The sequence below is a fragment of the Pongo abelii genome, chromosome 1 (genome assembly GCF_028885655.2).
Source record: "Pongo abelii isolate AG06213 chromosome 1, NHGRI_mPonAbe1-v2.0_pri, whole genome shotgun sequence".
Lineage (NCBI taxonomy): Eukaryota > Metazoa > Chordata > Mammalia > Primates > Hominidae > Pongo > Pongo abelii.
In genome coordinates this window covers 200,421,367-200,449,011 of record NC_071985.2, presented here as the reverse complement: position 1 = coordinate 200,449,011, position 27,645 = coordinate 200,421,367, and the positions used below count along the sequence as shown (strand labels likewise).

Genomic DNA, 27,645 nt, shown 5'->3' with positions numbered 1-27,645 from the left:
TGCTAGGCATTGAGGAGATGGGGATGACAAGACCTACACATCCCCTGGGCTCATGGAATTTATAGTCTTCAGGGAAGACAGGCCTGAGCAGATATTTCACAAATATTTATGAGTTATGGTAAATACTATGAAAGCAAAGCTTGAGGGAGCATGGAGCTTTAGGAAAGGCTTCCCTGAAGCCATTTTAGCTGAGATCTAAAGGAGAAATAGGAATTTGCAAATTTGGGGCCTCAGGGAATAGCACGGGGGAAAGTAGGAGGTATGGGAAGGGAAGTAGGGTTTACCTACTCTGGGGAGCCCAGAGCAACTGGAGTAACTGGAGCACAGCAAGTGCAGTGATGGGAGAAGAGGCCTCTCAGAGGGCACAGTCATCATCATCCACATTTCAGTGGTGACTCTAGGACCTGCCTGGCAGGATCCCTGCCTACACTGTGGCAAATGGCATTGATAACTTGGTTGTCCAGAGTCTGTTACAAATTTCTGGATTTGGAAATCATTTAAGAAAAAATCTTAAATTTTATGTCATTGGTAGTTATGTCTTTGGGCAAGTCATTTAAGCTGTCAGAGCCTCCGTTTTTCTGAAATGGGAGTAATTGTGTCTACTCCGTGGGGTCCTCTGTGACCTCTGCCAGGTCCCCCTGTGATTGTTGTTGGAAGTCCATCTTTCTCATTAGACTGAGGGCCTGAGGGAGGGTGAGTCTAGCCTGGTATACTGCTGGCTCCTGTTGCTGGGCCTGGCATGGAGTGAGGACATCTGGGAGGGCTTCATAGACGAGGGAGCCCCAGGGCTGGGCTCAGAAGACAGGCTAGATTTGAAGGTCGGGGAAGGGCTGTAGAGGTGTGGACATACCGACGACTGGAAAGAGGCCAGTGAAGACCAAAGTGCAGAGGTGGTAACAACAATCACAGCAATAACAGTTACAATTGTGCTGACTTTCCATGCACCCTCGCCGTGTGCTGGCCACTGTTCTACATGCTCTCCATACACTAACTCATTTATCCTTGCAGTAACCTTACGAGGTAGGTACTGTTGTTATCCCCATTTTACAAATGAGCAAACTGAGACATGGAGAGATTAAGCATTTTGCCCAAGGTCACACAGCTAACAACTGCTGGAACCTGGATTTAAGACCAGGCATTCGTGACTTCAGAGTGTAAGAGGCAACGAATGCAGAGAAGTGGGAAGGGCCTTAAATGCTAAGCTAGGAGGCCCATCTAGACTTTATCCTGTTGGCTATGGGAGCCATAGAAGGCTTTTGAGGGAGGGAGTGGCAAGGCTGTTGTATGCCCAGGAGAGCTGGCATGGCCATCCCTTCTTCCTACAGAAACCATCCACGGAACAGCCCCTGTACAGCAGCAGCCTGTGGGGCCCGGCGGTTGATGGCTGTGACTGCGTGGCTGAGGGCCTGTGGCTGCCGCAACTACACGTAGGGGACTGGCTGGTCTTTGACAACATGGGTGCCTACACTGTGGGCATGGGTCCCCCCAAAGGGGGGACCCAGGCCTGCCACATCACCTATGCCATGTCCCGGGTGGCCTGGTAAGAGGGCCCTGCTGGAAAATGGGGGTATGGGGAGGAAATGGGCAGAAACGAGGGAAACTTGAGATTTGAGATTCTGCTTCTGTGTAATCCAATTTGACAAGTAGCTGTTGGCTGCTGGTCCCACGTGAGGCCTGTGCTTGGCACCTGGCTGTGGCCATAAGTGAGGCTGGGCTTTCCTAGAGGAGCTCACAGCCCTGAGGGAGGCACAGAGAAGCAGACAGGCCCTTGTGATAATACTGTGCCTGGTGAAAGTGCAGAGCCCTCCCTGAGGCCTGGGCCTCCCTGAGGAAGTGGGAGTCAACTACAGGAGGGGGTGGTAGGACTTCCCGGAAGAAAGGAACGGAGAGCAAGTGTGGTGCATTCAAGGCTCTCATGGAGAGTGGCTGTGACTGGAGAGGGAGGCAGGGCTAGATCTGGGAAGAGCTTGAAGGCCGAGTGACACGCTTTGACAGCAGTGGGAAGCATGGACCAGTTTGAAGCAGGGGCATAACACAGTCTGATTTGCACTTTGGAAAGACCACCCTAGTTCCTGTATAGACTGAGGACAATGGCAGACGCAGAAAGAGCTGACCAGTGGGTGGCTGCTGTGTGACACAGGAGAGACTTAGTCTGCCTGCTTGCTGAGCCTCAGTCTTTCCATCTGGAAAATAGGCATAACAGTAGCCCTGCCTGCCCCACCAGGCTAGTGCTGGGATCCAGTGAGGCAAGAGGCATGCAAGATGGGGGAGTCACATCCAGTGAACCCTGACATCAGGCCTTACGTTAGGCGTCGTATGACTATTTCACCCACACAAAACTCTGTGGGGGTCAGCGTTGTCACAGACAGGTCATTCTTCTGAGGTCACGCAGCTAGTCAGTGGTGAAGGGTCCCTCTTTGGGGGTAGGGAGAGGGCTACAGAAAGCAGGAGCAGTTTGCCCAGGCACATTCAATTCCTCTGCTGTGTCCGGTCTCAGGACTCACCAAAGCTGAGACCTGAAGGCTAAGGAGGAATTAGGTGAGGGTTGATGATGCAGGCAGAGAGACAAGGATGGATCCAGGCTGGGGAGAGGACATGTGTAAGAGCCCAAAAGGTGGCCATAGTGAATGGCCCAGGTGTGTGGGCGGGTGTGGCCAGGGGTGGGCAGAAGAGGTGGGTAGGGCCAGATCTTGCAGGGCCTGAGAGCAGAGGGAAATGGCTGGCAGCTCAAGGGCAGGGATTTGCTTTTTGGAAAGATGAATCTGGGCCCTGGCTGAGAACTGTCTGGAGAGGGCACGAGCAGATCAGGGAGACTGAAATGGTGTTACCCATGGGGATGGAGACCACAGGGCACATGAGGATGTTCAGAAGCTGGGCTCAGCAGGGCTGTACTGGGTGTGGGAACAAGATTGCCAACTATTTCCAACACTGATGGTGGAGCCATTGATCAACATGGGTATGTAGGAGGAGAAGCAGTTTGTGGGATTGTTTGAGAGAATGGGATATGATTTTGTTTGAAGTCCCAAGCCTGGGGTATGATGAATGTGGGCTTTGGAGTGAGAGTTGGGTTCAGTCCTAGTTCCACTACCTACTAGGGATGTGATCTTAGGTAGGTCACTTCTCTTTCTGGGGAACTGATTGATTACATAATTAACGCAAGGGGGTGGTAATAACTCCCTCATGGGGTTTTTGGGAAGATACAAATAGATAATATAAGTGCCCGGCATGATGTCTGGCACACAGTAAATGCTTGATACATGTGGATTTCTTTCCCTTGTTGAGGGGTGGGGACCACACGGGAGTAGGAAGCAGTTGGGGAGGGGTCAGCAGCCTGTCCCTGCCCCTGCCCTCAGCTGAGCTCGGGCTCAGGTGAGAGCCCTCTGCCCAATGGGGCTGCGTCTCCAGGTACAGGGCCCTGCCAGCCCCATGCTGGCTACTTGCAGCACCCCTCTCTCACCCCTAGGGAAGCGCTGCGAAGGCAGCTGATGGCTGCAGAACAGGAGGATGACGTGGAGGGTGTGTGCAAGCCTCTGTCCTGCGGCTGGGAGATCACAGACACCCTGTGCGTGGGCCCTGTCTTCACCCCGGCGAGCATCATGTAAGCGGGCCTCGTTCCCCCTGGAGAACCCCAGCGGGGCCTCAGAGATGCGTCTGGGAGAGGTGGGGAAGATGGCAGGCAAGGGTACCCTTGGCCAGGACTCTGGTACCCACCCTGCCACCCCCGCGCTCCACCTGCAGTGTTTCTGCCCTGTAAATAGGACCAGTCTTACACTCGCTGTAGTTCAAGTATGCGACATAAATCCTGTTCCTTCCAGCTGTGTCTGCCTCCTCTGCAGTGCAAGGGGCCTGGTCAGCCAGGTGTGGGGGTGTTCTTGAGGTCTCCTTTGGTCTCCTTCCCACCTTTGTAAATATAATGCAAATAAATAAATATTTAGGTTTTTAAAAACTGCAGCGGAATCTGGCAGTTCGATTCACAAAGCAGCCTGGGCTAGGCCTGAGGCAGGATTTCCCCACCACGCACTGATGAGCCCACACCCTCTGCTTTAGTCCTGATCCCTGGCTGCAGCGTGTGCCTCCCCCACTAGTACTCACCTTATCTGACTCATCTCTCTCCTCCTCATGGGCCTCCAGCCCTGGTGCCATAAGGAAGGGGCTACTGTCAGGGACTGAGATGGGCAGTTATGTAGCTCATAACTGGTGAATGGCCTTTGTGTCAGCCCAACACCCAGCTTAAGGCCTGGCCCAGAGTAGGGGCAATGGAGTATTTAACACAGCTGTGGAAATTCATACTGAAGATACAGAGCCAAGAAATGGGCGTGCGGGAGGTTTTGAGTGGACCCTGCACCCTTGCTCTCCCTGCAGGTTGGCAAGGCAGTCAGAGTAAAGCAAACACCTGGTGGTCGCTTTTGCTTCTTTGGGCAGTGCCTGTTAGAACAGGGCTGGCCACGGAGTATTGCTGTGTCCAGTGCCGACAGCCCTGGCATCCCCTGAGACTGGCAGTGCTTATCAGGACAAGGCTCCTTTACACTGCCAGGTTCCCAAATTATGCCCCTGGGGTGTGTGAGCTGTTGAGCAAAGGAGTTCAGATTTTAGAGTCCCCCTCAGTGGCTGCAGGGGACTCTAAATATTTTTCTGTGGCAATTAAAAGATTTGAGATATAATTCATATGCAATCATCAAATTCACCCTTTTAAATGCAGAAGCCTGGGTGCGGTGGCTCACACCTCTAATCCCAGCACTTTGGGAGGCTGAGGCAGGTGATCACCTGAGGTCAGGAGTTCGAGACCAGCCTGACCAACATGGCGAAACCCCATCTCTACTAAAAATACAAAAGTTAGCCGGGTGTGGTGGTATGTGCCTGTAATTCCAGCTACTCAGGAGGCTGAGGCAGGAGAATCGCTTGAACAGGGAGGTGGAGGTTGCAGTAAGCTGAGGTTGCAGTGAGCCGAGATTGCACCACTGCACTCCAGCCTGGGCGACTGAGCGAGACCCCGTCTCAAATAAATAAATAAATAAATAAAGTGGAGAAGTTAGTGGTTTCTGGTGTATTCAGAGTTGTGTAACCATCACCACTATTAATTATAGAACATACTTATCACCCTAGAAAGAAATCCCATACCCATTAGCAGTCACTCTCCATTCTCCCCATTCCCCAGTCCCTGATGACACAAATCTACCTTCCATCTCTATGGATTTGCTTATTCTGGACATTGTATTGTGATGGATTTTCTGTCTGCACTTGAGCTTCTCTCTGGGTAAGCCTGGCCATCCTGCTTCAGTATCTCAGCCAGTCCTGGGAACTGCACGTGGCTTTGAGGTCATCTCATGAGGCAATGTGGCATGGGTTTGGAGGGAACAAGGTGCTTTCTCAAAGCCAGGGGTGTCTCCCTTTTCCAGGTGGGATCTAGTTTTTGGTATCTTGACAATAAATAGGCTGAAAGCTTGGGATATCAAAAGACTCAGGGCAATCAGAAAGGGTTACTCTACTACCCCGTGATCCACCAAAGCCATGATTTACAGGTATTACCATGCCTGTAATCATCTATCAGACTCTGAGACTTCTTCCATCGCAGATCTCCAAGCACTCATACTTCTTTTGGGGGGAGGGACATAGGTTTTCTGCTGGAACCAGGCATCTGCTGTGAAAAGCGCAGGAATCCTGGGGAGATCTCGTGGCTGGCTGCAGTGAGACCCAGGTGTAGCTGATTTCCTCTTCTGAGCAGGTCCGCTGAGGGGGCATTCTGTGGCTTTTGAAATGACAGTGGCTGTCATGGAGTTTGAACAGATTTCTCAATGGAGCCTTTCTAGTGTTTCATGTTCCATTTGCAGCAAGGATGTGAAATTTACTTTTCCAAGAAAGATATACACAGAACTTGATGTGGCTTACTTGAGGATAATAGTTAATAGTCATTTTTTTTCCCAGTTATTTGTTTTTGTTTCTTATTTCAATCTTTTTCTAAAGAGAAGAAAAAAGCCTGAAATGTGGAGAATGGTAAGGGGCTTCAGGCTTGTGCAGGCGAATCTAAGCAGGGGTCTCCTGGACCCCTGGCTGCATGGGCACTGCCTCCTCCAAGCTCCCTTCTGAGCAACCCACTGGCAGTGGCTCCTCATGCGTCCTGGCTGCCTCAGAAGTCAGATGTTCCAGTTGGCCTCTCACAGACCCATCCTTCCCTGGGGCATCAACTGAGGAACATCCTCTTCCCAATGCCTCCCTACAACCCACCTGTGCCTCCTGAAGCCCCTCCTGTGTGCACACTCACTCTCTCTCATTCTCTCCCTCAAGGAGTTAACAGATCTGAGCTTCCATATTCTCATACTCAGGCCTGGCCCCTTCTTCCCCTTTTCCCTCCACAGTCCATCCTCCACTCAGCAGCCAGATGCTGTACCTCCTGGGATTCCGTTTCACCAAGAATGAAATTTAAAGTCCCTGGCTAGCTGGCTCTCCGACTCCCACACTTCCCTCTCACACACTGGGTCCTGGCCACACTGGCCTCCTCTCTGTTCCTCAAACACCCCACTGCTGGGCATACATTTACTGTCCCCTCTCTAGAATGATCTTTCTGGGTTATCTGTGGGCCTCACTCACTTCATTCAGGTTCTGTGCAAATGTTTTCTTTAGGTGAAGCCTTCTGGATAACCCTTTAGAATATAGCATGTCCCAGTCTCTCTCTTTTCTCTTAACTAGTTTTCTTTTTCTTCATAGCACCTACCACCACTCAACATACTCTATAACATAACTCCATAATGTGTTCCATAACACAAGGGCAACTGTCAGCCCTTCTAGAATGTGAGCTCTAGGCTCTTGGAATAAACCTGATTTATTTTTTCACTGCTGTGTCCTTATTACCTAGAACGGAATAGGTGTTCAAAAAGTATATGCTGGATGGGCAAATGAATAAACATGTCTGAATCTGTCTGAATAAACATGCTCTTAACCTGTCTGAATCTGTTTACTCATTTGTACAATGTGGCTGATAACTTTATTTCCCTCAGAGGGTTATTGTGAAGATTAAATAAGAAAATGGATGTATAAGGCCAGGTGTGGTGGCTCATGCCTGTAATCCTAGCACTTTGGGAGGCCAAGGCTGGTGGATCATGAGGTCAGGAGTTTGAGACCACCCTGGCCAACATGGTGAAACTCCATCTCTACTAAAGATACAAAAAATTGGCAAGGAGTGGTGGCTCACGCCTGTAATTCTAGCACTTTGGGAGGCCAAGGCGGGCGGATCACGAGGTCAGGAGTTTGAGACCAGCCTGGCCAAAATAGTGAAACCCTGTCTCTACTAAAAATACAAAAAATTAGCTGGGTGTGGTGGCGGGCACCTGTAATCCTGGCTACTTGGGAGGCTGAGGCAGGAGAATCGCTTGAACTGGGAGGTGGAGGTTGTAGTGAGCTGAGATCACATCACTGCACTCCAGCCCAGATGACAGTGCAAGACTCCGTCTCAAAAAAAAAAGATACAAAAAATTAGCCGGGCAAGGTGGCGCACACCTCTAATCCCAGCTACTTGTGAGGCTTAGACAGGAGAATTGCTTGAACCTGGGAGGCAGAGGTCGCATTGAGCTGAGATCCTGCCATTGCACTCTGGCCTAGGCGACAGGGTAAGACTCCATCACAAAAAAAAAAAAAAAAGAAAATGGGTATAAAGTACTTAGTCCAGGACTTAGCACATCATTAGGTGCTCAGTAAGTGAGGTTGAAAGGTAATTCCTGAGCATTTAGTGAGCACTTACTGTGGCTATAGCCCATGGTAGATGTTGGTGATGCAGAGGTGAGTCCCTCATGAGTTCTCAGGGAGCTCACAGTGTAGCGTGGTCACAGAGGACCTTGAATTACAAAGCTAGGAGTCCAAACTTAATTCTGTAGGCAATAGGGAGCCCTCTATGCTTCTGGAGCAGAAGCAGCACATCAGGATCTTTGGGAAGATTAATTGAAAGTGTATTCAAAATAAAAAACAAAAGAAAAAAAAGTATATTCAAAAGGGGTGGAGGGAGACCTTCAGGGCTGGTAGTGGCATGTGCTTCCTTCACCTCTGCCCACAGTCTGAAAGGCAGACCCAGCCAGGAAACTTTTTTTTTTTATTATTATACTTTAAGTTCTAGGGTACATGTGCACAACGTGCAGGTTTGTTACATATGTATACATATGCCATGTTGGTGTGCTGCACCCATTAACTCGTCATTTACATTAGGTATATCTCCTAATCCTATCCCTCCCCCCTCCCCCAACTCCACGACAGGCCCCGGTGTGTGGTGTTCCCCAACCTGTGTCCAAGTGCTCTCATTGTTCAATTCCCACCTATGAGTGAGAACATGCGGTGTTTGGTTTTTTGTTCTTGTGATAGTTTGCGCACAATGATGGTTTCCAGCTTCATCCATGTCCCTACAAAGGACAGAAACTCATCCTTTTTTGTGGCTGCATAGTATTCCATGGTGTATATGTGCCACATTTTCTTAATCCAGTCTATCATTGATGGACATTTGGGTTGGTTCCAAGTCTTTGCTATTGTGAATAGTGCCACAATAAACATACGTGTGCATGTGTCTTTATAGCAGCATGATTTATAATCCTTTGGGTATATGCCCAGTAATGGGATCCAACCAGGAAACTTTGAGGAGGTCAGAGAGACACAAGTTGTCAACTCTGTTTACCCCGGCTCAGAGGGAGATGGTGGCTCTCTGGGTGGGAGTCATCCCTCACCTAGGAAACCTACCTGCCCAAGCCATCTCATTCCAGCTGTAAAGGGAACAAAGGGGAGGCAAGAGGACAGGGGTTCCACTCATCCCTTTGCTCCATTTTAAACCCTCTTCCTGGCACCTTTGGGATAAACAGCTAAGCCTGTGTAAATTCAACCAGTAAAATGATCTGATTATCAGTCCTCTGCTGAGAGCCCTTCAGTTGATTCCCGCTGCTATGCCAATAAAAGCTAAATTGCCTGAGACCCCTGCCCACCTCTCCCACCTCATCTCATGCCACTCTTTTCTCACATTTCAGTTTCTCACATTTACTGACTTCTTTCTTGCCTCCAAGTCTTCGCCTTTGCTGTTCCCTTAGCTACTCCAGCATTGGCTCATTCTCATCTTAAAGGCCTCAGCTTGAATGTTGCCATCTCAAGAAGGCCTTTTCCAAACATCCTGTTCAAAGTAGCCCCCACCAACTTATGTGGTCATATTTTACAGGGATTAGGTTCTAAAGACCATATTTAAGGCAAGAAACATATGGTCAAAATTATCATTGAAAATCCCTTAGAAAGCTATCATATTGGAATCTTGTTCATCACACCCCCTTTCCTTTCCTTTCCTTTCCTGTAACATGCCAGACACACTTACAACCCCAAATCTCTGCACAGATCTCTCTCCCTCAACCCTTCAGGTTTTTGCTCAAATGTAATGTTCTCAGTGAGACCTTCCTGACTACCCACTTCAGGCTGGGAGTGACGGCTCATTCCTGTAATCCCAGCACTTTGGGAGGCTGAGGCAGGAGGATCACTTGAGCCCAGGAGTTTGAGGCCAGCCTGGGCAACATAGTGAGATGCCATCTCTAAATCAAACAAACAAAAAAACTGTAACATTTCCATTCCTGCCCCAGCATTCTATAATCCCCTTCAGAGCCTTACTTTTTCCTCCATAGATCACCCTCTAACATATTATACATTTCACTCAGAATTAAGTTCTGAGGGCAAAGATTTGTTTATTTTGTTCACTGCTGGGTCCACAGTGCCTAGAATACTGCCCTTCATGTAGATGTTCAAGAAATTACTGAATGAAGGAATGAATCTTTCAGGCCTCAGCTTGGGTGTCTCTCTCCTTTCTCTTACTTTCTATCCCTTCATTAGGGGTTTCATCTCTGGGCTTTCATGCATCCTGTATTTATCCCTATTAAAGAACTACTGATCACAACCTACTGTAGTTTTCCTCTCTAAATACTTGTCTTCCTGCGTACCTAATCCTATTGATTCCATAAAGACAGGGAGTGTTTCTCCTACTTTCTAGTGTGATCTGGAAACTAAGACTGTGCTTACCACAGAGTAGACACTTAGTGTCTTTTGAATAAACTAGTCTGGGTGGTGGTGGTGCAGTACCCCTGAATGGGAGTGGGGAATGTGGCTCCTTGTCAGCTCCTGAATAGGTCTAGATCCTGCACTAGGAAGACCATTGACTGTAATGAGCTGGGGGCCTTTAAAATAACCTCAGAATAGCACCTGGGAACAAGCCAGCTCCATACACTAGCGAGCCCCAGGCAGGGAGGCATGTAGGACCCCCCCAATAGCGCTTTCTGTTTTTCCACTCAGTTAGGTGACCTTGGGGTAGGATCGCCAGATAAAATACAGGACATCCAGATAAATTTGAATTCAGAAAAACAATGAGTAATTTTTTAGCATACGTGTCTCACTGCAATATTTGGGATAGTCTTATACGAAAGCATTACTCGTCGTTTACCTGAAATTCAACTTCAACCGGGCATCCGGCATTTTATTTGCTAAATCTGGTAACCCTACTCTGGCAAGTCCCTGTACGCTGCATGTCCCTCTCTGGGATTCGCTTTCTCCATCTGTGGAATGGGCACAGTTCTGTGAGACTTGCTTCAGGGATTCCTCAGGCCGAGCAAATACCCTCATGGATCGTCCCTTTGTCCTGGTGAGTCGTATGGGAAGCGCGCTTGTCTGAGGAGTTTTTCGCTGTGTAAATACGAGAAGCTCCTTCCTCCGAAAGGCTCCGTTTTCTCATCTGAGCATACGAGACTCTCAGAAGTCGAAACGATTGCCTGGCGGAACCATGACTGCTCCGCTTCCAGCCACCGGAACACCCAGCTCACGGACCCCATCCCTTGAGGCCACGGTCTTCCGGTAGCGTAAAGTCACTTCCGTATTCCAGAGCCTTCTAGGCTTCGAGCCACGCGATGTCGCGCCCTCTGGCGGCTGGGAGGAGGGACCGACTTTACCAAACAGTGAGAAGGAACAGGGAAGCCCACTGGTTGAAAGACGGAGAGGCGCAGCTCCGTCTTCCAACCTCCACCAATGTTAAACCGAACCTTCGCCGAGGGCGGGGCTCTCACGGAAAAGGGGTCAACCCGGGACTGAGGCGGCGTGGGAAGAGGGCGACCTTGTTTCTGCTCAGCTGGAAAAAGGCCCGGGGTAACACCGGAAGTGGGCTCATTTGCGCATCAGCTACTTCCGCTTCTACTTAAAAAGGAGGAGCTGGGTAAAAGAACCGAAAGGCTGTACGAACCTAAGACTTGTCTTCGATGTCCTTCTCAACCATCCATTTCATATGCGAGGGAAGACACCTGCTGGGTTCACGCAGAATATAAAGGTCTTTGAAATAATTCTTGATATCTAGGCCAAGGAGTTTTACATTTTAAAATAATCAAGCGTGCCTACTGCTTGCCAGGCCCTGCTCTCTCCTTCACTCGCATTATTCAATTAATCGACACATGCCTGTGCAGTGCGTCTTACGACAAGGACTCCTACCCTCCACTGCCTGTGTTGGAATCCTGGTTCTGCCAGTTATTAGCTGTGTATCCAGGCCTAAGTTACTCTCTACCACAGTTTCTGACTCTGTAAAATAGGATAATAGTATCTACCTTATACCATTATTCTAAAGATAAATAAATTTAACATATTTAGGCTGGGCATGGTAGCTCACAGCTGTAATCCCAGCACTTTGGGAGGCTGAAGGTGGAAGGATTGTTTGAGCCCAGGAATTCAAGACCAGCCTGGGTAAAATAGTGAAACTCCCCACCTCTCCAAAAAAAAAAAAAATTAGCCAGGCGTGGTGGCAAGCACCTGCGGTCCCAGCTACTCTGGAGGCTGAGGTGGGAGGAGGATTGCTTGAGCCTGGGAGGTCGAGGCTTCAGTGAGCCGTGAGTGGGGCACTGCACTCCAGTTTGGGCAACAGAGTGAGACCTCGTCTCCAAAAGAACAAAAAATTTAACGTATTTAAAGCACTCAGAACAGCACCTGACACATGGTAACCACAGTAACCAGGTAAGTTATTTTCATTTACAAATTGAGAAATGAGGCTTACATATGAAGTAACTTGTCTAGAACAGATAGCAACTAGTGGAGGCAGGTTGGGAAAGTCTCTACCTAATCTGAATCTCAATCACTATACCTGCCCCACCCTCTTCCTGTGTCTACAGGAAGCCTGTGATGATCCTAATTGCCTTTAAAGCATCAGATGTATTTATTTGGTAGCATCCTATTACCAAGTGGCTGCTCTCTGGGCATTTTTGTAATTTTAATGAAGTTGGTGAGGTTCTATAACTTGTCTCTCAGACCAGGGGCAAGGCTTCTGGGAGAAGTCAGAATGGATGGCTTCAAGATCCACCTCCTACTAAATCCTACTTATGGAAAAATCGGTAGAAATGAACTTCTGAACATGTTAAATTTGAGATCTTTTCAGATATCGAAGTGGAGATAATTGTGATTTGGTGTGGTAAGTGCTGTGTTAGTGGAAAGCACAGGGTACCAAGGGAGGTCTGATTAGGGATAGATAAAGCTGCTGGCCAGGATCAGGACAGGCGTGTCAAAAGCAGCAGGTCTTAGTGAATGAGTAGGAGTTGGCCAGGTAGAAAAGTCTGGGGAAGTTGAGGGGAGCATTCCAGACCAGGGCACTGGCGTGTACAAGGGAATGGTAGTTTGATGATTCAGAGCCCTTTCTGGGAACTGGAGTATAGGATGGAAGGTAAGAATGGAATGGAGATTGGGGGCATATTACGAAGAAGTGATCTAAGAAGACACTTGTTGTCAACTAAGACAGACACTAAGATTAAGGAAACAAAAGTTAAAGTTATCTATGGGTTGGGGGTTCATCATATCCCTCCTAACTCTGATTTACAACCCAAGACCGCTACAACTCTGATTGGACAGAGGACCGGCCTTGCAAACATTCTCTTCTGATAAGCAACTGCAGACCTTAAGCCAGTTTCACCAGCTGATAGAGGCGGTACACAAACTGTCTTTGGGTCCTGTGGTTCATCTTTTGATATAAAGAGTCAAATTCTACCTCATTTTAATGCTAAAATTCTGCCCCAAAGTGAGCATGGGATGAGTGTTACATATGTTTACGCATTGTGCAGGCACTCAGCTCCCCTCATAAATATGTATCGTTTTCCCCCACAATCTGCTAAATATGTATGACTCTGTTGTGTAAATATGGACCTTGTGAGGCATAAAACCCAACCTGCTCCTTCCCTCCTCGAAGAGAAAACACATTTGGTTCACACTGGAGATTCTCTCTTTCTGGTTTGCAAACTAATATCACCGACAAAGCTCTCCTTTTCTGCTATTTACCCATTCTGGCGATCTTTTGGACAATAAAGGGTGATGTTCCGAAGTATCAGCAAGTCATCAGAATTTCTGAGCAGGGGAGAGAGGAGGTCAGCTTTGCACATTATTTATTTATTTATTTTGAGATGGAGTTTCGCTTTTGTTGGTCAGGCTGGAGTGCAGTGGGGTGATCTTGGCTCACTGCAGCCTCTGCCTCCCGGGTTCAAGCGATTCTCCTGCCTCAGCCTCCCGAGTAGTTGGGATTACAGGCATGAGCCACCATGCCTGGCTAATTTTGTATTTTTAGTAGAGATGGGGTTTCACCATGTTGGTCAGGCTGGTCTCAAACTCCTAACCTCAGGTGATCCACCTGCCTTGGCCTCCCAAAGTGCTGGGATTACAGGTGTGAACCACTGCACCTGGCTGTAGCTTTGCACTTTAGATGGTGCACTAGGAGGCAAGGAAGAGGATGTGGTAGGCAGTCTCTGAGTTGTCCTTAATGATTTCACATCTCAGTATTCACACCCTGGTGTGGTTTCCTCCCCTTGAGTATGGATGGAATTTATTGATTCCATTCTAATGAATAGAATATGTTAGAAGTGACGGGTTGTCATTTCTGAGATTCGATTACAAAAACTCCCTTTGGCTTCTGTTTTGGGCACCTTCTCTTGCTCTCTTGCTCACTTGCTCTTAGGGAACACAGCAGCCATCTTGTGAACTGCCCTGTGGATAGGTCTGTGTGTCAAAGAGCAGATGACTAATCAATGGCCAGCAAGGACTTGAGGCCTTCTAACAGCTGTGAGTGAGCTTGAAAGTAGATCCTCCCCCAAGCAAGCCTTAGAATGACTGCAGCCCCAGCCAACACCTGATTGCAGCCATGTGAGAGGCCCTAAGCCAGAGGACCCAGTTAAGCCATACCCAGATTCTTGACCCTCAGAAAGGGAGATAAGTAATATTTGTGGTTTTAAGTTTTACCTAATTTTAAGGTAATTTGTTATGCAGCAATAGATAACTAATACAGAGGGATTAGAACCAAAGACAGAAGTAGAGAAATTAGGAGAGGGTGGTGGTTGTAGGCCATCTCTCTAATAATGAGAACCTGAATTGTGCAGTGGCTGTGCGGGTGAAGAGCAGAAGATGAATTTGAGATATGTCTGGAAAAAGAACAGAAGACATTTGGCAATGGAGTTGGATGTGGGAAGGAGGGAGAAGGCAGAGGAGAGAGCAATGCCAGTGTTTGGTAATGTGGGGGATGGTATTTGCTAGAGCTGCCAGCATGCAGGTCACTGGGGATGAGTTTTAAAAGTGGCTCCTTGAGATTTCTGGCAACAACAAGATAGATCAACAAAGCAGACTCAAGGTTGGTCAAAGAAAACAGCCACTGTGGGCTGGGGAAGAAATAATGCAGAAAAATAGAATCAAGGAAGAGCTGGAGGGAATTCTCTTTCCTGAGTTTGATTTACTTGTCAAAGTGTATGGTATACCATTCTCCTCTTCGTCTAGCCATTCTCTCCACAAATGTTTACTAAGTGCTTTCTCTGCGCTAGGCACTGGGGACAAACAAGTAAACACACAAGTCCCTGCCTTTATAGTATTCATAACTTGGTTGCAGAGAAACAGTAAGATTGACGCTAGGACTTTTTAGCCACTCCTGCAGGGCTCTGAGGGTCTAAATTTGTGCTGTGTGTTATGTTAGCCACCGGCCTCCTGTGGCTATGAGACACTTGAAATGTGGCTAGTCCAAATTGAATGTGTTATAAGTGTAAAATACACCCCAGATTTCAAAGATGTAGTTCAAAAGAAAAGATTGTAAACGATTTCAATAAATTTAAATATTGAATATTGATTTTAGTATTATCACTGGATAACATTTTGTATGTTTAAAATAAATAATTAAAATATTTAAATTAATTTCACACATTTCTTTTTAAATTAGTGAAATTAATTTAAATAATATATTTTACTTATTTTGGCTATTAGAAAATCTAACAGCCAAAATATGGCTATTAGAAAATTTAAAATTATATATTAAATATACCTCACATTATATTTATGTTGGACCTCACTGACTAAATCTGTATTCCCTACCAGCTTTATCTCTCTCAGTGACTTTAATTTTAGTTAATGAAAGGTTTTTTTTTTTTTTTTTCATTGAAAGTAACAGAAACCTTGAGGGGAAATGAAAATTAAATGTTAGGGGAATTGATTGCAAGGGCCTTCTGAATCAAGGCATGGTTGATTGAGCAGTCTGGGCAAGGAGCAGGCTCGAGGGGCCTCCGCAGCAGAGCTTCACAGGCGTTAATGTGACCGGGCTCCATTTTTGAATTTGACATCCCACATTCCAATTTCTGAGAAGACAGACTCTGATCAGCTCAGTTTAAATCAGGTGTAACTACTCTGGATCCAGCTGCTATGGCTACGGGAAGAACGCACTGTGAGCTGCCTACTGCTTTTTTCCCACCCTTACCCTCCAGCCACTATGTTCCCTAAAAGGCAGCATGAGCTCTCCAATCTCTAGGGGTCAGCAAACCTTTTCTGTCAAGGGCCAGAGAGTCAATACTTCTTTTGCTTTGTAATTCTTAGTGTTTCTTTTGCAACTACTTCATTCTGTCCTGCAGAGCAAAAGCTGCCAGAGACAATACCTAAGTGATTGGGCATGGCTGTGTTTCAGTGAAACTTAATTTCCAAAACCAAGAGGTGGGCCATAGTTTGTCAACCCCTAAACTGTACTTTCTATTCCCTCTGCCTGGACTATCCTTTCACTCCTTCCTTCCAGCAAGTGCCTAGTCATCCTTCTGGTCTCAGTTCAGATGCTGCTTCTTGGAGGATCCCCCCAACCTTCCTCTCCTGACTGGTTAGTTGCTCCTTCTCTATGCTCCCACAGACCCCTGTATCCCATCCATGCACTTCTCATACTCTGTTGTCATTGTTCTTTTCTAACCACTGGCTTACTAGTTCTGGGTCTCATTTGTTATAAACTCACCACCTGGCACTCCTGGCACATGGCATGCACTTGAGTGTCATTGAATGAGTGGAAGAAACCATGAACCTTGTGGTTGACACATAGTCAGACTAGATGTCCTGAGATCTTGGGTAGCAGTGATAATTCTGGGCTTTTAAAATTAGTGGCATGAGAGGCACTTCCTGTAATTCCAATACTTCAGAAAAGCATGGGGGAATGTTTTAAGATAGGAGAAGTGGAAAATTCTAAGGGCTGCAAGCCCTGGATAATGTGATAAGCCACACCTCAGCTGGGGTGAAACCAGGAGTGCACTCCTTGGAGGAGGCTTTGTGTTCCTTGGTAAGATTCCCTGTGGAGGCCCCATCAGGCTCACTAGGTCAGGAGAGAGACACTGTGGGGTCGAGGGCAGCCTTGGCCCATAGTCACTTACAGTTACAGTTACAGGGCAGCAGAATGGACCTTCCTTGACCCAAGGGCTTGGGGAGTAACATCCAGCAGATCCTTGACAAGGGCAAGAGAGGCTGTGAGGCCAAAGACAGTGCTCATGGCCTCTGCGAGGCTTTATCCAGCTAAGCACATTGTCCCTGTTGCCTCAAGAGAGGAAGGAGAGTTTCTCCTTTTAATGTCACTCTTAAATGTCACACCTTTGGGCAATACAGACCTGATAGGGCCTTTCTTGGGTGTTTTGCACAACAAGACCAAGAGTAAAAGAGCAGTGGATCTTCCCTGTCATCGTGGACCTTGAATGGCTTACCTGGGCCCCTCATGGGGATGGTGGGCTGGGGCAGGTGACCCGGGACCACCGGCGGCATGTTTTCCATATGATACAGCTGATGACCAGCAGAGTGGATGAGGAGAGCAGGGCCGGGATGGTGATCACTGCAGCTTGCAAGCCACCCATGCCTGGCCAAAGGGATGGGGCATCAGGGCACTGCAGCTTGTAAGCCACCCACGTCTGGCCAAAGAGATGGGGTGTTAGGGCAGGGGCAGTGGACTGCTCCCCCAGGGCAGGCTGTGCTTCTGGCCCTGAGCAGCCTTGGCCCACACAACATTGGGCCCCCACGACATGGAGGAGGCATGGTGCAGAGAAAAAGCAGGCTGAGAGGCAAAGATTGAATCACCTTGGGCAAGTGGCCAGTTGTTCTTCCCCTAGTGTTTGGCACTTAGAAGGTGCTGGGTACTTGCTTATGGACCCAAAGGGAGAGATGTGATCCTAATACCACCAGATGCTTTACATGCCTTATCTTACTCAGGTTGGCGAGCTGCCTCTGCTGTTACCACTTACCAGCTGGTGAAGCTGTGATGCAGAGGCTGGCTTCTAAAACGTTTATAAGGGGCAGAGGCAGGATTTGAACCCAGGTCCGCATGTTGCCAGGCCTTCATGCTATCCATGTGCTTCCCCACAAGCATGCTCTGAACACTTACCGTGGGCCAGGCATGTGGCCCAGCTCCGTAAGACACCACCTGGCACGTGGCAGTCCCTCAATAAATTTTAGGTGTCATTAGGCTTTACTATTATTTTGACTCATTTGGTCCTCACAGCAACCCAGCAAGGGTAGGTATTTTTGTTCCTATTTTCCAGATGCGAAATCCGAGGCTATCACGGTGAAGTGTCTGGCCTAAGGTCACACAGCTGGTTAAGTGGCAGGGCCAAGAATTAAGTGCAGGTGGACTCTTTTCCCATGTCAGCTATAGGGCGCTTAGGTAGCAGAGGAATCCAATACTACTGCCTCTGTTTATTTAGTTGAAGAATGGGAAGGAGTCCTTGGAAAAGGAGTAAATGGAGGGCCTTTGAAGGACTATCCTATGGAAAGGAGGGGGTCAGAAGACAGAGCTAGGACCACCAGAGACACAAGGGGACCCATGGAAAGAAAGACTTCCTAATCCAGTAGTAGGGTGGGCTGCTGCACAGATAGTGAGCTCCCTGGCACCGGACATGTTTACCCAGGGAAGCTGTGGCATGGGAGACTGCAGGAATTTTCTCTTGGTGCTAGGAGTACATGCGGGTCTCTGGGTTCTTGGCCCACAGCAGCTGCCAGCTTGCTGCGCCTGCCGTCTCTGGGACTCTGAGAAATAGGCGAGCGAGGATGAGTTGTCAGCTCTGAAACAGTCCTGTGCTCCCAGGAGAAATCCCTGGCTCCTCATTTCTTCCGTCTTCTACTTCCTCTTCCATCCCACCCCTGGCCTCAGCCTCACCAGCCTTGCCGCTTTCTTGCTGGGTTCCCTCCCTGCCTCCAGCTGTGTTTCACTCCACATAAATATGACCATCCTCCTTCCCCGATTAAAACCCTTCATGGGTCTGGGCGCCGTGGCTCATGCCTGTAATCCCAGCACTTTGGGAGCCAGTGTGGGTGGATCACCTGAGTCAGGAGTTTAAGACCAGCCTGGCCAACATGGTGAAACCCCATCTGTACTAAAAATACAAACAAAATTTAGCCAGGCATGGTGGCATGTGCCTGTAATCCCAGCTACTTGGGAGGCTGAGACAGGAGAATCACTTGAACACTGAAGCGAGGTTGCAGTGAGCTGAGATGGCGCCACTGCACTCCTGCCTGGGTGACAGAGCGAGACTGTGTCTCAAAAACAAACAAACAAACAAAAAAACCAAACCAAAACAACCCAGGTCTGCATGCTGCCAGGCCTTCACACTATCCATGTGCTTCCCCACAAGCAAGCTCTGAACACTTACCATGAGCCAGACATGTGGCCCACCCCAGTAAGAGACCACCTGGCACGTGGCAGTCCCTCAATAAATTCTAGCTGTCATTAGGCATTACTATTATTTCGACTCATTTCATTCTCACAGCAACCCAGCAAGGCTTCTCTATTGCCCTCAGGATGGCCCACAGCCCATTGCTTTGCCCTTGGTCTCACACTGGATCCTCAGCCACACAGCCTCATTGCCAGCCTCCTGTCCCTCAAACATGCTGTTCCTCCTTCCTGGACGACTTTGCCCAGTGCTTACTCAGCATGCAGGTCTCAGCTTCAGCAGAACCTCCTCCAGGAGGAACCTCTTCTCTGAGTTCCTGAGAGCCCCTCTTGTTCTCCTGAGTCCTCAGCCTATGTGCTGTGTTTGCCTGGTCACCATCAGCTCTTTGATATAGACCTGGGATGAGGCTGTTGTTGCCTATCTCAGTGCCTAGCAAGCTGTAGGAATTGTTGGGTAAGCCATTGAATGAGGGAGTGAGGGAGTGAAGAGCACAGTGAGGGGTCCCCAGGCCCAGCCCTCCCTCCCCACCTTGCAGGTAATGTATTTCTTTCTTTGGGACTTGCCCAAAGCCAATACTTGTCTGGACTCAGCTGGGGAAGGTGGACCCAAGCTGGGCTGAACAAACACGGCCTTCTCTTCCTGACTGCCCCCATCCCTCTTCAGTTCTGGGCATTTGACTCCAGCCCAGGGGCCAGCCCTTCCCTCCTTCCTTCCTTCCTTCCTTCCTTCCTTCCTTTCTTCCTTCCTTCCTTCCTTCCTTCCTTCCCTCCCTCTCTCCCTCCCTCTATCCTCCCTTTCTCCCTTCTTTCCCTCCTTTCTTTCTCTTTCTTTTCCTTTCTTTCTTTTCCTTTCTCTCTCTCTTCCTTTCCTTTCTTTCCTGTCTTTCTCTTTCTCTCTTTCTCTCTTTCTTTCTTTCTCTTTCTTTCCTTCTTTCCTTCTTTCCTTCTTTCTGTCTCTCTCTCTCTCTCTCTCTGTCTTTCTTTCTTCCTTTCTTGATAGTGCCTCACTCCGTCACCCAGGCTGGAGTGCAGTGGCACAATCTTGGCTCACTGCAATCTCTGCTTTCCAGGCTCAAGCAATTCTCATGCCTCAGCCTACTGAGTAGCTGGGACTACAGGTGCACGCCACCACACCTAGCTAATTTTTTGTATTTTTAGTAGAGACAGGTTTTCGCCATGTTGGGCAGGCTGGTCTTGAACTCCTGGCCTCAAGTGATCCTCCTGCTTTGTCCTCCCAAAGTGCTGGGATCACAGGCCTGAGCCACTGTGCCTGGCCCCAGGGGCTGTTTCTGGTTCCCCAACAACTGTCTATGAAAATCAGCCAGGCCAGACACGGTGGCTCACGCCTGTAATCCCAGCACTTTGGGAGGCCGAGGCAGGTGGATCAGAGGTCAGGAGTCTGAGACCAGCCTGGCCAATATGGTGAAACCATGTCTCTACTAAAAATACAAAAATTAGCTGGGCGTGGTGGTGTGTGCTTGTAGTCCCAGCTGCTCGGAAGGCTGAGGCAGCATAATTGCTTGAACCCAGGAGGCAGAGGTTGCAGTGAGCCGAGATCGCATCACTGCACTCCAGCCTGGGTGACAGAGCAAGACAAAAGAAAATCAGCCAGTGCTCATTGGGAGTGGGGGAGTGACGATTGGCCGGGAGACACAGAGCCTGGATTCACCCAGCGGTGCCATGAACTTGCTATGTGACCCTGAGGAAAACATCTTCTCTGTCCGGTCTCAGTTTCCTTAACTGTAGCAAGGGAAGAATGATCCCTACACCCATTACAGGGTAGTATGGGGACTGGAGGCTAATAAGGAGCACAGGTTTGGGAGTCACACAGCCCTGGGTTCAAATCTGAGCTCTGCCACATAAGTGGAAAGTGATCTTAACTCTCTGGACCTTGTGTTCTCATCAGTAAAAAGAGGATAAAAGTGGTATCTCCTCTTAGGCTTGTTGTGAGAATTAAATGAGAGGACAGCCCATAGTAATTATTATGTTAATGATATTTCAAACCAGACCTGGTCTATAATTGGATTCAACTAATCATGAGGCGTACAGGGACTTTGAGAGAAAACAGAGCATTTGAAAACATGGATTCCAGCTGGGTTTTAGAGTTTCAGAGCTGGGAAGGTGCCTTAGAAACCACCTGGCTATATTTCCCCTTGTATAATTGGTAAGAAGACTGACATCCCCAGAGGGGGGATCTTGCCCAACATCACACTTAACCACACTATTTGGCTAGTAAATTCCTTGGGCAGAGTATGGGCTTAGGCTGGGAAGCTGGGTATTTGCTTTGGGAACCAGAAAACTTTCAAGTGGCTCAGCACCCTCCTTGGCCCACCTCTGATATCTACCTGCCCCTGTCCCTTCCTCAGTCTCATCATTCTGAGGGAAAGCTGGCCACGGTACAAGGGCAAGTGGCACTGTCCCTTGCCCAGCTTGAGTCCAGAGGCCTTCCCTTGCCTCGCAGTCAGGACCACCCAGGCCCCCACCTCCATCCTCCCCACTCTGGATCTTGGGTTGGCAGCAGAGCCGAGGAGCCGAGGGTCCAGGGAGGTGGCAGGGGAAAGGGGTGGGCTTCTACTTACTGCACCAGTAGGCGGCGCTGGAGAAGTTGCAGGGGGACTGCATAACCATCAGTGGGGTGCTAGGATTTCAGCTCAGGGAAGGTGGAGGAGGCAGGTGCTCAAGGACTTCTCAGGGCATTTTATTCCTGAAAGGGAGCCAATACGCAGAGGTTACACCCTGGAGCAAGCGCGTTCTGGGCGTCTGCTGCGGCGGCTTCCTTACTCAGAATGGGGGTCAGGAAAAGTAGGCTTCTAAGGGGGCCCTGAGGTCACACAGCATAGTAAACTGATGCTGTAGACTAACATGGAATAACAGTCTTTTATTAAGTGGAAAAAAACAGGTTATGGAGCAATAGGTAAAGTGTTTTGATTTATGTAGAATATAATCACATAGAAAAAAGGCTGGGCTAAGTGCAGTGGTTCATGCCTGTAATCCCAACACTTTAAGAAGCCGAGTGGGGAGGGTGCTTGAGACCAGGAGTTCAAGATGAGCCTAGGCAACATAGCGAGACCCTGTCTCTGCAAAATTTCTTTTTAAATTAGCACGCCCAATAATAGTCCTAGCTGCTTGGGAGGCTGAGGCACTGTGATCGTGCCACTGCACTTCAGTCTGGGTGACAGAGCAAGATCCTGTCTAAAAAAAAAAGAAAGAAAGAAAAGGAAAGAAAGACTGTAAACCTTATCATCAAAATCATCAAAATGCTAGCAGCAGTTATCTCTGGACAGTGGCTGATGGATGATTTTTACTTTGTGTCTTGACTTTATTTTCCAAATTTTCTATAATGAGCATGTTACAAGAAAATAAAACGACCCAGGAAAGCAACACATTTTAAATGAGAAAATCTTTTGACCAACAATTTCATTTGTAGGAGCCTGAGGAGCCCAGGATCCAGGGAGGTGGCAGGGGAAGGGGGTGGGCTTCTCCTTACACCACAGAACACATAGAAAGATGAACAGTATGTGAAGGATGATCATATTTTTGTAAAAGAAAATGACATTTGTTTATGTGTAAGCAAAAATGCCTGCAGGACTCACACTAACTGTTAATAGCTGCTGACTTCTGGGACTGGGGAAGAAGGAGAATGAGAATTTCTACTTTCTACTCTGTTTATTTTAATTTTTTAAAATGAGCACAAGTTATGTTATAATTCGTTAAAAAAGCAAACAAATAACTTTCCTAGTCTCTGCCTCTTTTCCCTGGCCCTCCCTGCACAAAATCTAGGTGTTGGGGGTGGTCAGTGAGGGTTGCTCTGGGGGCTCAGCATCATCAGGGAGGGGTTATCTCTGGTCTGTAAGTTCCCTCCCATCTTGGAGATGGGGTAGTTTCACAATTACAGCTTGACATTAGCCAGTTTCAGCCAGAAAACATTTTCTGACATTCTCTCTGCACCCAGCATGCAAAACCGTAGGACAGGATCCCCACCTTGAGATGCTCATGCCTAGTGGCAGTGGGAGACCCAGAGTCCTTCTTGGAAAGCCCAGGATCAGTGAATCTCCTGGACCTGGATGACTGACACAGCCTGCCTTGAGTGGGACATGAAGGATGAGTAAGATTTCAACAGTAAGGAAAAGGAGGGCATTAGGTAGGGGGAAGAGTATTCCAAAAGCAGATTCATTAGGGCCAAAAATATGCTTATCATTCTCCACTTGGGATCATAAAGGTCCACATGTCTGATTCTAACATTATATGCATAGGTTGTTTTCCTCCTGCAGAGGAAGCCTCTGCAAACAGAAAGGCTGTGGTGCATGGCCATTAGCCTGTATTGGGCTGCTGGTGGGGAGGGCTGAGTGCTGAGGGTGGGGGCAAGAATGGGACAGATCAGCTGGAAAGACAGGAGCCACCAGCAGCTGCTGTAGTGCTGCCCTATGGTGTTGTAAGAAGTCCCCTATCTCTTTCTATCCTCCCCATAATCTTTCCTCTCCTGCTTGTCGGGGTTTCTGAGATCCCACCATCAGCTACTCTTCTGGGAATGGTTCCTATTATAAATGTGCATAGGTTGTGGACAGGGAGACATCTTAAACCGTAAGCCAGTTACCCTAAGGAACACAGGAGGGTAAATTTTGATGGAGGAATGAAAGAAGTGGGGAAGGACTTTCCAGGAGTGTGGCAGAGGGGGGTCCCTAAGAAGAAAGGGGGGTGAGAGGGGTACCATTGGACAAACTCCAGGAAGCTGCCTCAGGCTAGAACCTTTGCCTGTCCCTCTTGTTCAGCCGATGAGGAACAGGGATGCTTACGGTGGCGATGAAGGAGGTGTTCAGGGTCATCGGTGAGTCAGAGACGGAGCTGGGTTTACCCAGGTCTCGACCCACAGCCCCACCCTGGTGACAGGCACAAACCTCCAGCTTGTCTGCTTTTTTTGGTGACCTCTCGGGTCCCATGTCTGCATCTCCCTTCTCCCAATGGCAAGAACAGTGCTGCTGGGCCCCAGGACCTCGCTTCTGATTGGCAGATCTGGCAGCTTGGTCAGGGAGGGCCTTTGGCCTGGGGTATGCGGTGAGCAGAGGAAGCAGGCACAGGGGCTCAGCCTGCAGGGAGTGAGGGGGCAAGAGCCCCTTTTCTGGGGAAAAAGACTTCAAAACATTCAAACCACCTGATATCCCAGGGTTTTCTCCAGTGCCACGAAATCAGGGAACCCCCTTGGGCCATCAGTCCCAATGCTTTCACCTACCTGGGACTCCCTGCAGCTCTAGCAGCTGCCTGGGCTGGGCTTTGTCCTTGCTGTGGCTGGTGCTAGCTCTGAATTCTGTTGCCAGCAAAGGAGGACCAGGTGTGGGCAGATATGAAGTGGCTCTGCCCTGGAGGTCCAGGCCAGCTCTCTCTTCTCCTTGGAGAGAATGATAGAGGAAGGCACCCAGCTCCTGGTGCCTGGAGTTGTTGGAACCCTTCTCTCTCCCCTTCTCCTTCTGCTCAGGCTCCAGGTTCCCAGGGGGTAGGAGGAGGCACCAGAATCCACAAGAGGGAGACTGAAGTTTGCATGAAAAGAGCCGATGGCTGGGAGTCAGGAGACTTGGATCAGGCCCTGACTGTGCCCTGCAGGCTGCTGTCTTTGCATCTATGTCTCAGTTTTCTTCTATGTAAATGGCAGGGCTGAGATCAGGGGTCTCTCATCAGCCATGTTGGGGCCCGTGATGCTGACTGGCATGCTCACCCCAGGGAGGACTTCCTGATTTGATCACCCTTTTGCCCCCTCCTTCTCCTCTCAGAGGAGCTGCAGTCCCCAACTCTGATAGGCGCTCTTGTACCCCCGCAGACCTTCTTAGATGTGGGACCCTTCTCCTCTGAGCACCTCCCTCCTAAGCTCTGGCCCTGTCCCTTCCAGCCTGGCCTGTGTTCCTTTTCTTTGCCTGGGCTGGGGCCCTCTCAGTTGGTCAATCTCCCTCCCCTATGTGCTGACTGGGAACCAGGACACTTGAGTTCTGATCTCAGCTGTACCCTATGCTGTGTGATATGGAGCTAGAAACTAACCCTCTCTGGGCTTTGGGTTAGACTGGAGGATCATTCAGACCCTTGTAGCATTCAGATTCGATCGCATCTAGTCCCACAGTTTTGGGAAGCTCACCAGGACCTGAAGCTTTGTGCCTCTGATACCAGCTTCCTGAAAGCCCTTCCCCAGCCCTTGTCATGACATCAGGGAAGGAAGTCCCTGGGTCTCTGCTCCACAGTGTCAACCCTTCCCCCTCTTCATCTAATTTCAAGGGAGGAGCATTTTCTAATAGAAATATGATAGAACTGTCGAAATTTTGAAAGCAGATAGAAAACTGTTCTGATAGGTTGATAGGTACAGCAAACTCCCATAGCACACGTTTACCTATGTAACAAACCTGCACATCCTGCACATGTATCCTGGAACTTAAAAAAAATAGGAAACTGTGCTATTTTGTATTTAGGGTTAAAAATACATTCTTTTCATCAAGATAGAAAATAAAACAAAGGAAAATGAACACATCTCAAAATAAAAGTACTTCCCCCCTCCCCTCTCCTACTTTTTTTTGGAGGCTGTGCCTCCCTTTTGTGGTTCAGGATTATAGGAAGATTGTGTAGACTCTTTGGTGTCCCAGAGTAAGGGGAAATAACCGTGTCCTGATGGGCAGTGATCATTCAGCACCTTGATTAGTACTCCACCTTCCTCTCCCACCTCCCACCTCCCTCCTAGCCCTCTGTATTTAAGCCTGTGATACCGGGCCTTTGCAACTGACCTTGTGGTGATGTGCTTTGGGGTAGTGAACAGAGCTGGGACCCAGGCAGGAGGGGAGGAGAAAAAGAGTGCTGCCCAGGTGTGAGCAGTCAGCCTCTCGAGATGGCCTCCCTAGCAGGAGGGAAGGCCCCATCCCCAGAGCCCTTGAGCCGAGTTCTGTGCTGCCAAGAGAACTTATCTCTGTTGTTTTCTGTCTCTGCTGCCACCCCAGAGAGAAGGAGCCAGAGCTAATGGCCTTATTAGGTGCTGAGCAGGGCAAGCCGTGGGACCTAACATTAGACTTACAGAATCCTGGACTATCAGAGCTCAGGCCCTGGCAATTAATCAACTAGAATAGATACCTAACCCTTCCCCAATAGAGATGGGGAAACTGAGGACCAGGGAAGGAGAGAGACTTGCTCAGGGTCACATGGAGCCTTTCTAACTCCACCTCTGACCCTGGGAGAAGCTTGGCTCACAATTGAGACTTGACTTACAACTGCACAATTCCGCAGTAGCGTGGAGCCTGGTTTAACCTCCCACTTTAAATCCCAGGGGGATCACAGTCCTGGTGGCTGCTGCCTGTCACTGTAGTCATCGTCAAAGTTGAGAAGCATTTCCAGAGAGGTCCAGTAAAGAGACCTCTGGCTTTAGTTTTGGATGGACCTGGTTTGATTTCCAGCTCTGCCGAGTACTGGCTGTGGGTCCTCTGGGAAGTGACGTTTCCCTTCTCAAACACTGAGATAATGATACCAACCTCAGGGGCATGTCTCGATGGTTAGATAAGGTGTAAAAAGGACCAATACTTTGCTCGCTGACTACAAATGGGAGCTCCAAATGGGGTTACTGCCATTCTATCGTTTTTATCTGTCCTGGGTAAGGCCTTTGTTGATCCCTCCTTCCTTCCCAAGCCTGGCCTTTGTCCCCTCTCTTCACTTAATGTGTTAAATGTGGGGTTCATGATATCAGCCTGACAACCCCAGATTCTTTCCTTCAGGAATTCTCTGGACGTGTATCAAATATATCTCTTGGAGACACCCCCATTTCCAGGAGTCCCCAGTTGATAATGCAAATTCGGCCTCTATAGTTACTTCCACTCACTTAGAAACTGTGAGTAAAGCCTGGGAAGTGGCCAGCATTTCTTGGAGCTGCTGCTGAGGCTGAATGGGGAGAAGGTGGAACGCGCCATGGAGGGGGTGCTCCGACCCCAGAGGGAGAAGGCTGAGCAAAGACAGATCCACTGAGCCAAAATGAGAGGGCGTGGTTTTAGAGCAGTCACAGGGATCTGAGAGGATGGGGGAGGGCTTGGGATACTCTAGTCTCAGAATCACCCCAGTCACTTCCCTGTGAACTGGGCTGCTCCCCATCAGCCAATCAGAGACCCCTCCACCCACCCCTGCCAACAGCCCCTCCCCCATCCTCGTTCTCATTCCTCTTCCTAGAAACCCAGGCAAGTCAATGACTGGGGTAGTTCCGTCTCCCCAGCTCCAGGCTGTAGATGAAGATCCACCTGTGGCCTGCAGCCTAACCTCCCTCATTCTGCAGGTGAGGAGGCCGAGGATGGCTTAGGGTGAAAATGACTTAACAGAAAGCCAACACCAGTCCAGGGCTCCCAGGGGTGCTGTACTCCCTGCATGCTGCAGAGAGCACCCAGTGGCCTGGGAGACACAGTAGCAAATGGAAGAAGCTGCTTCCCTCATTTCTGTTTGCCAGCATAATTTCACAAGCCTCTGACACTGTGACCATGTGCAGCTCTCTGGAAGGATACTTTGGAGACAAGACAGAATAGCGGGCGTGGCCCCCCATGTCTCTTGCCTGAGTCACTGTGTTCCTTAAAAGATAAATAAACCTAGTCCTTGCCTTTTCCTATGTAGAAGATAGCGTCTGATGGCGTTCATGATTATGCCTCTGTAATCTATAGCCCAGACACACTCTTACATGCACACGTTGATATGATTCCGCTTTAATGTTA

General features: G+C 48.8%; 1 protein-coding gene across 13 annotated transcripts in view; it reads left to right on the top strand.

Moving 5' to 3' along the window:
- Positions 1 to 27,645, top strand: part of AZIN2 (antizyme inhibitor 2) — a 90,267-nt gene that overhangs the window by 35,354 nt on the left and 27,268 nt on the right. For 8 of the 13 annotated variants that reach the window (XM_054538211.2, XM_024251558.3, XM_024251574.3 and 5 more), the window contains 2 exons: positions 1,326 to 1,540; positions 3,464 to 3,946. The exons of the other annotated variants lie outside the window; for them this stretch is intronic. In XM_054538211.2, the coding sequence (XP_054394186.1) occupies positions 1,326 to 1,540; positions 3,464 to 3,602 (354 nt within the window). In that variant the 3' untranslated portion in view covers positions 3,603 to 3,946. Of the gene's footprint in view, positions 1 to 1,325; positions 1,541 to 3,463; positions 3,947 to 27,645 lie in introns of those variants that run through there. 13 annotated transcript variants of the gene reach the window in all.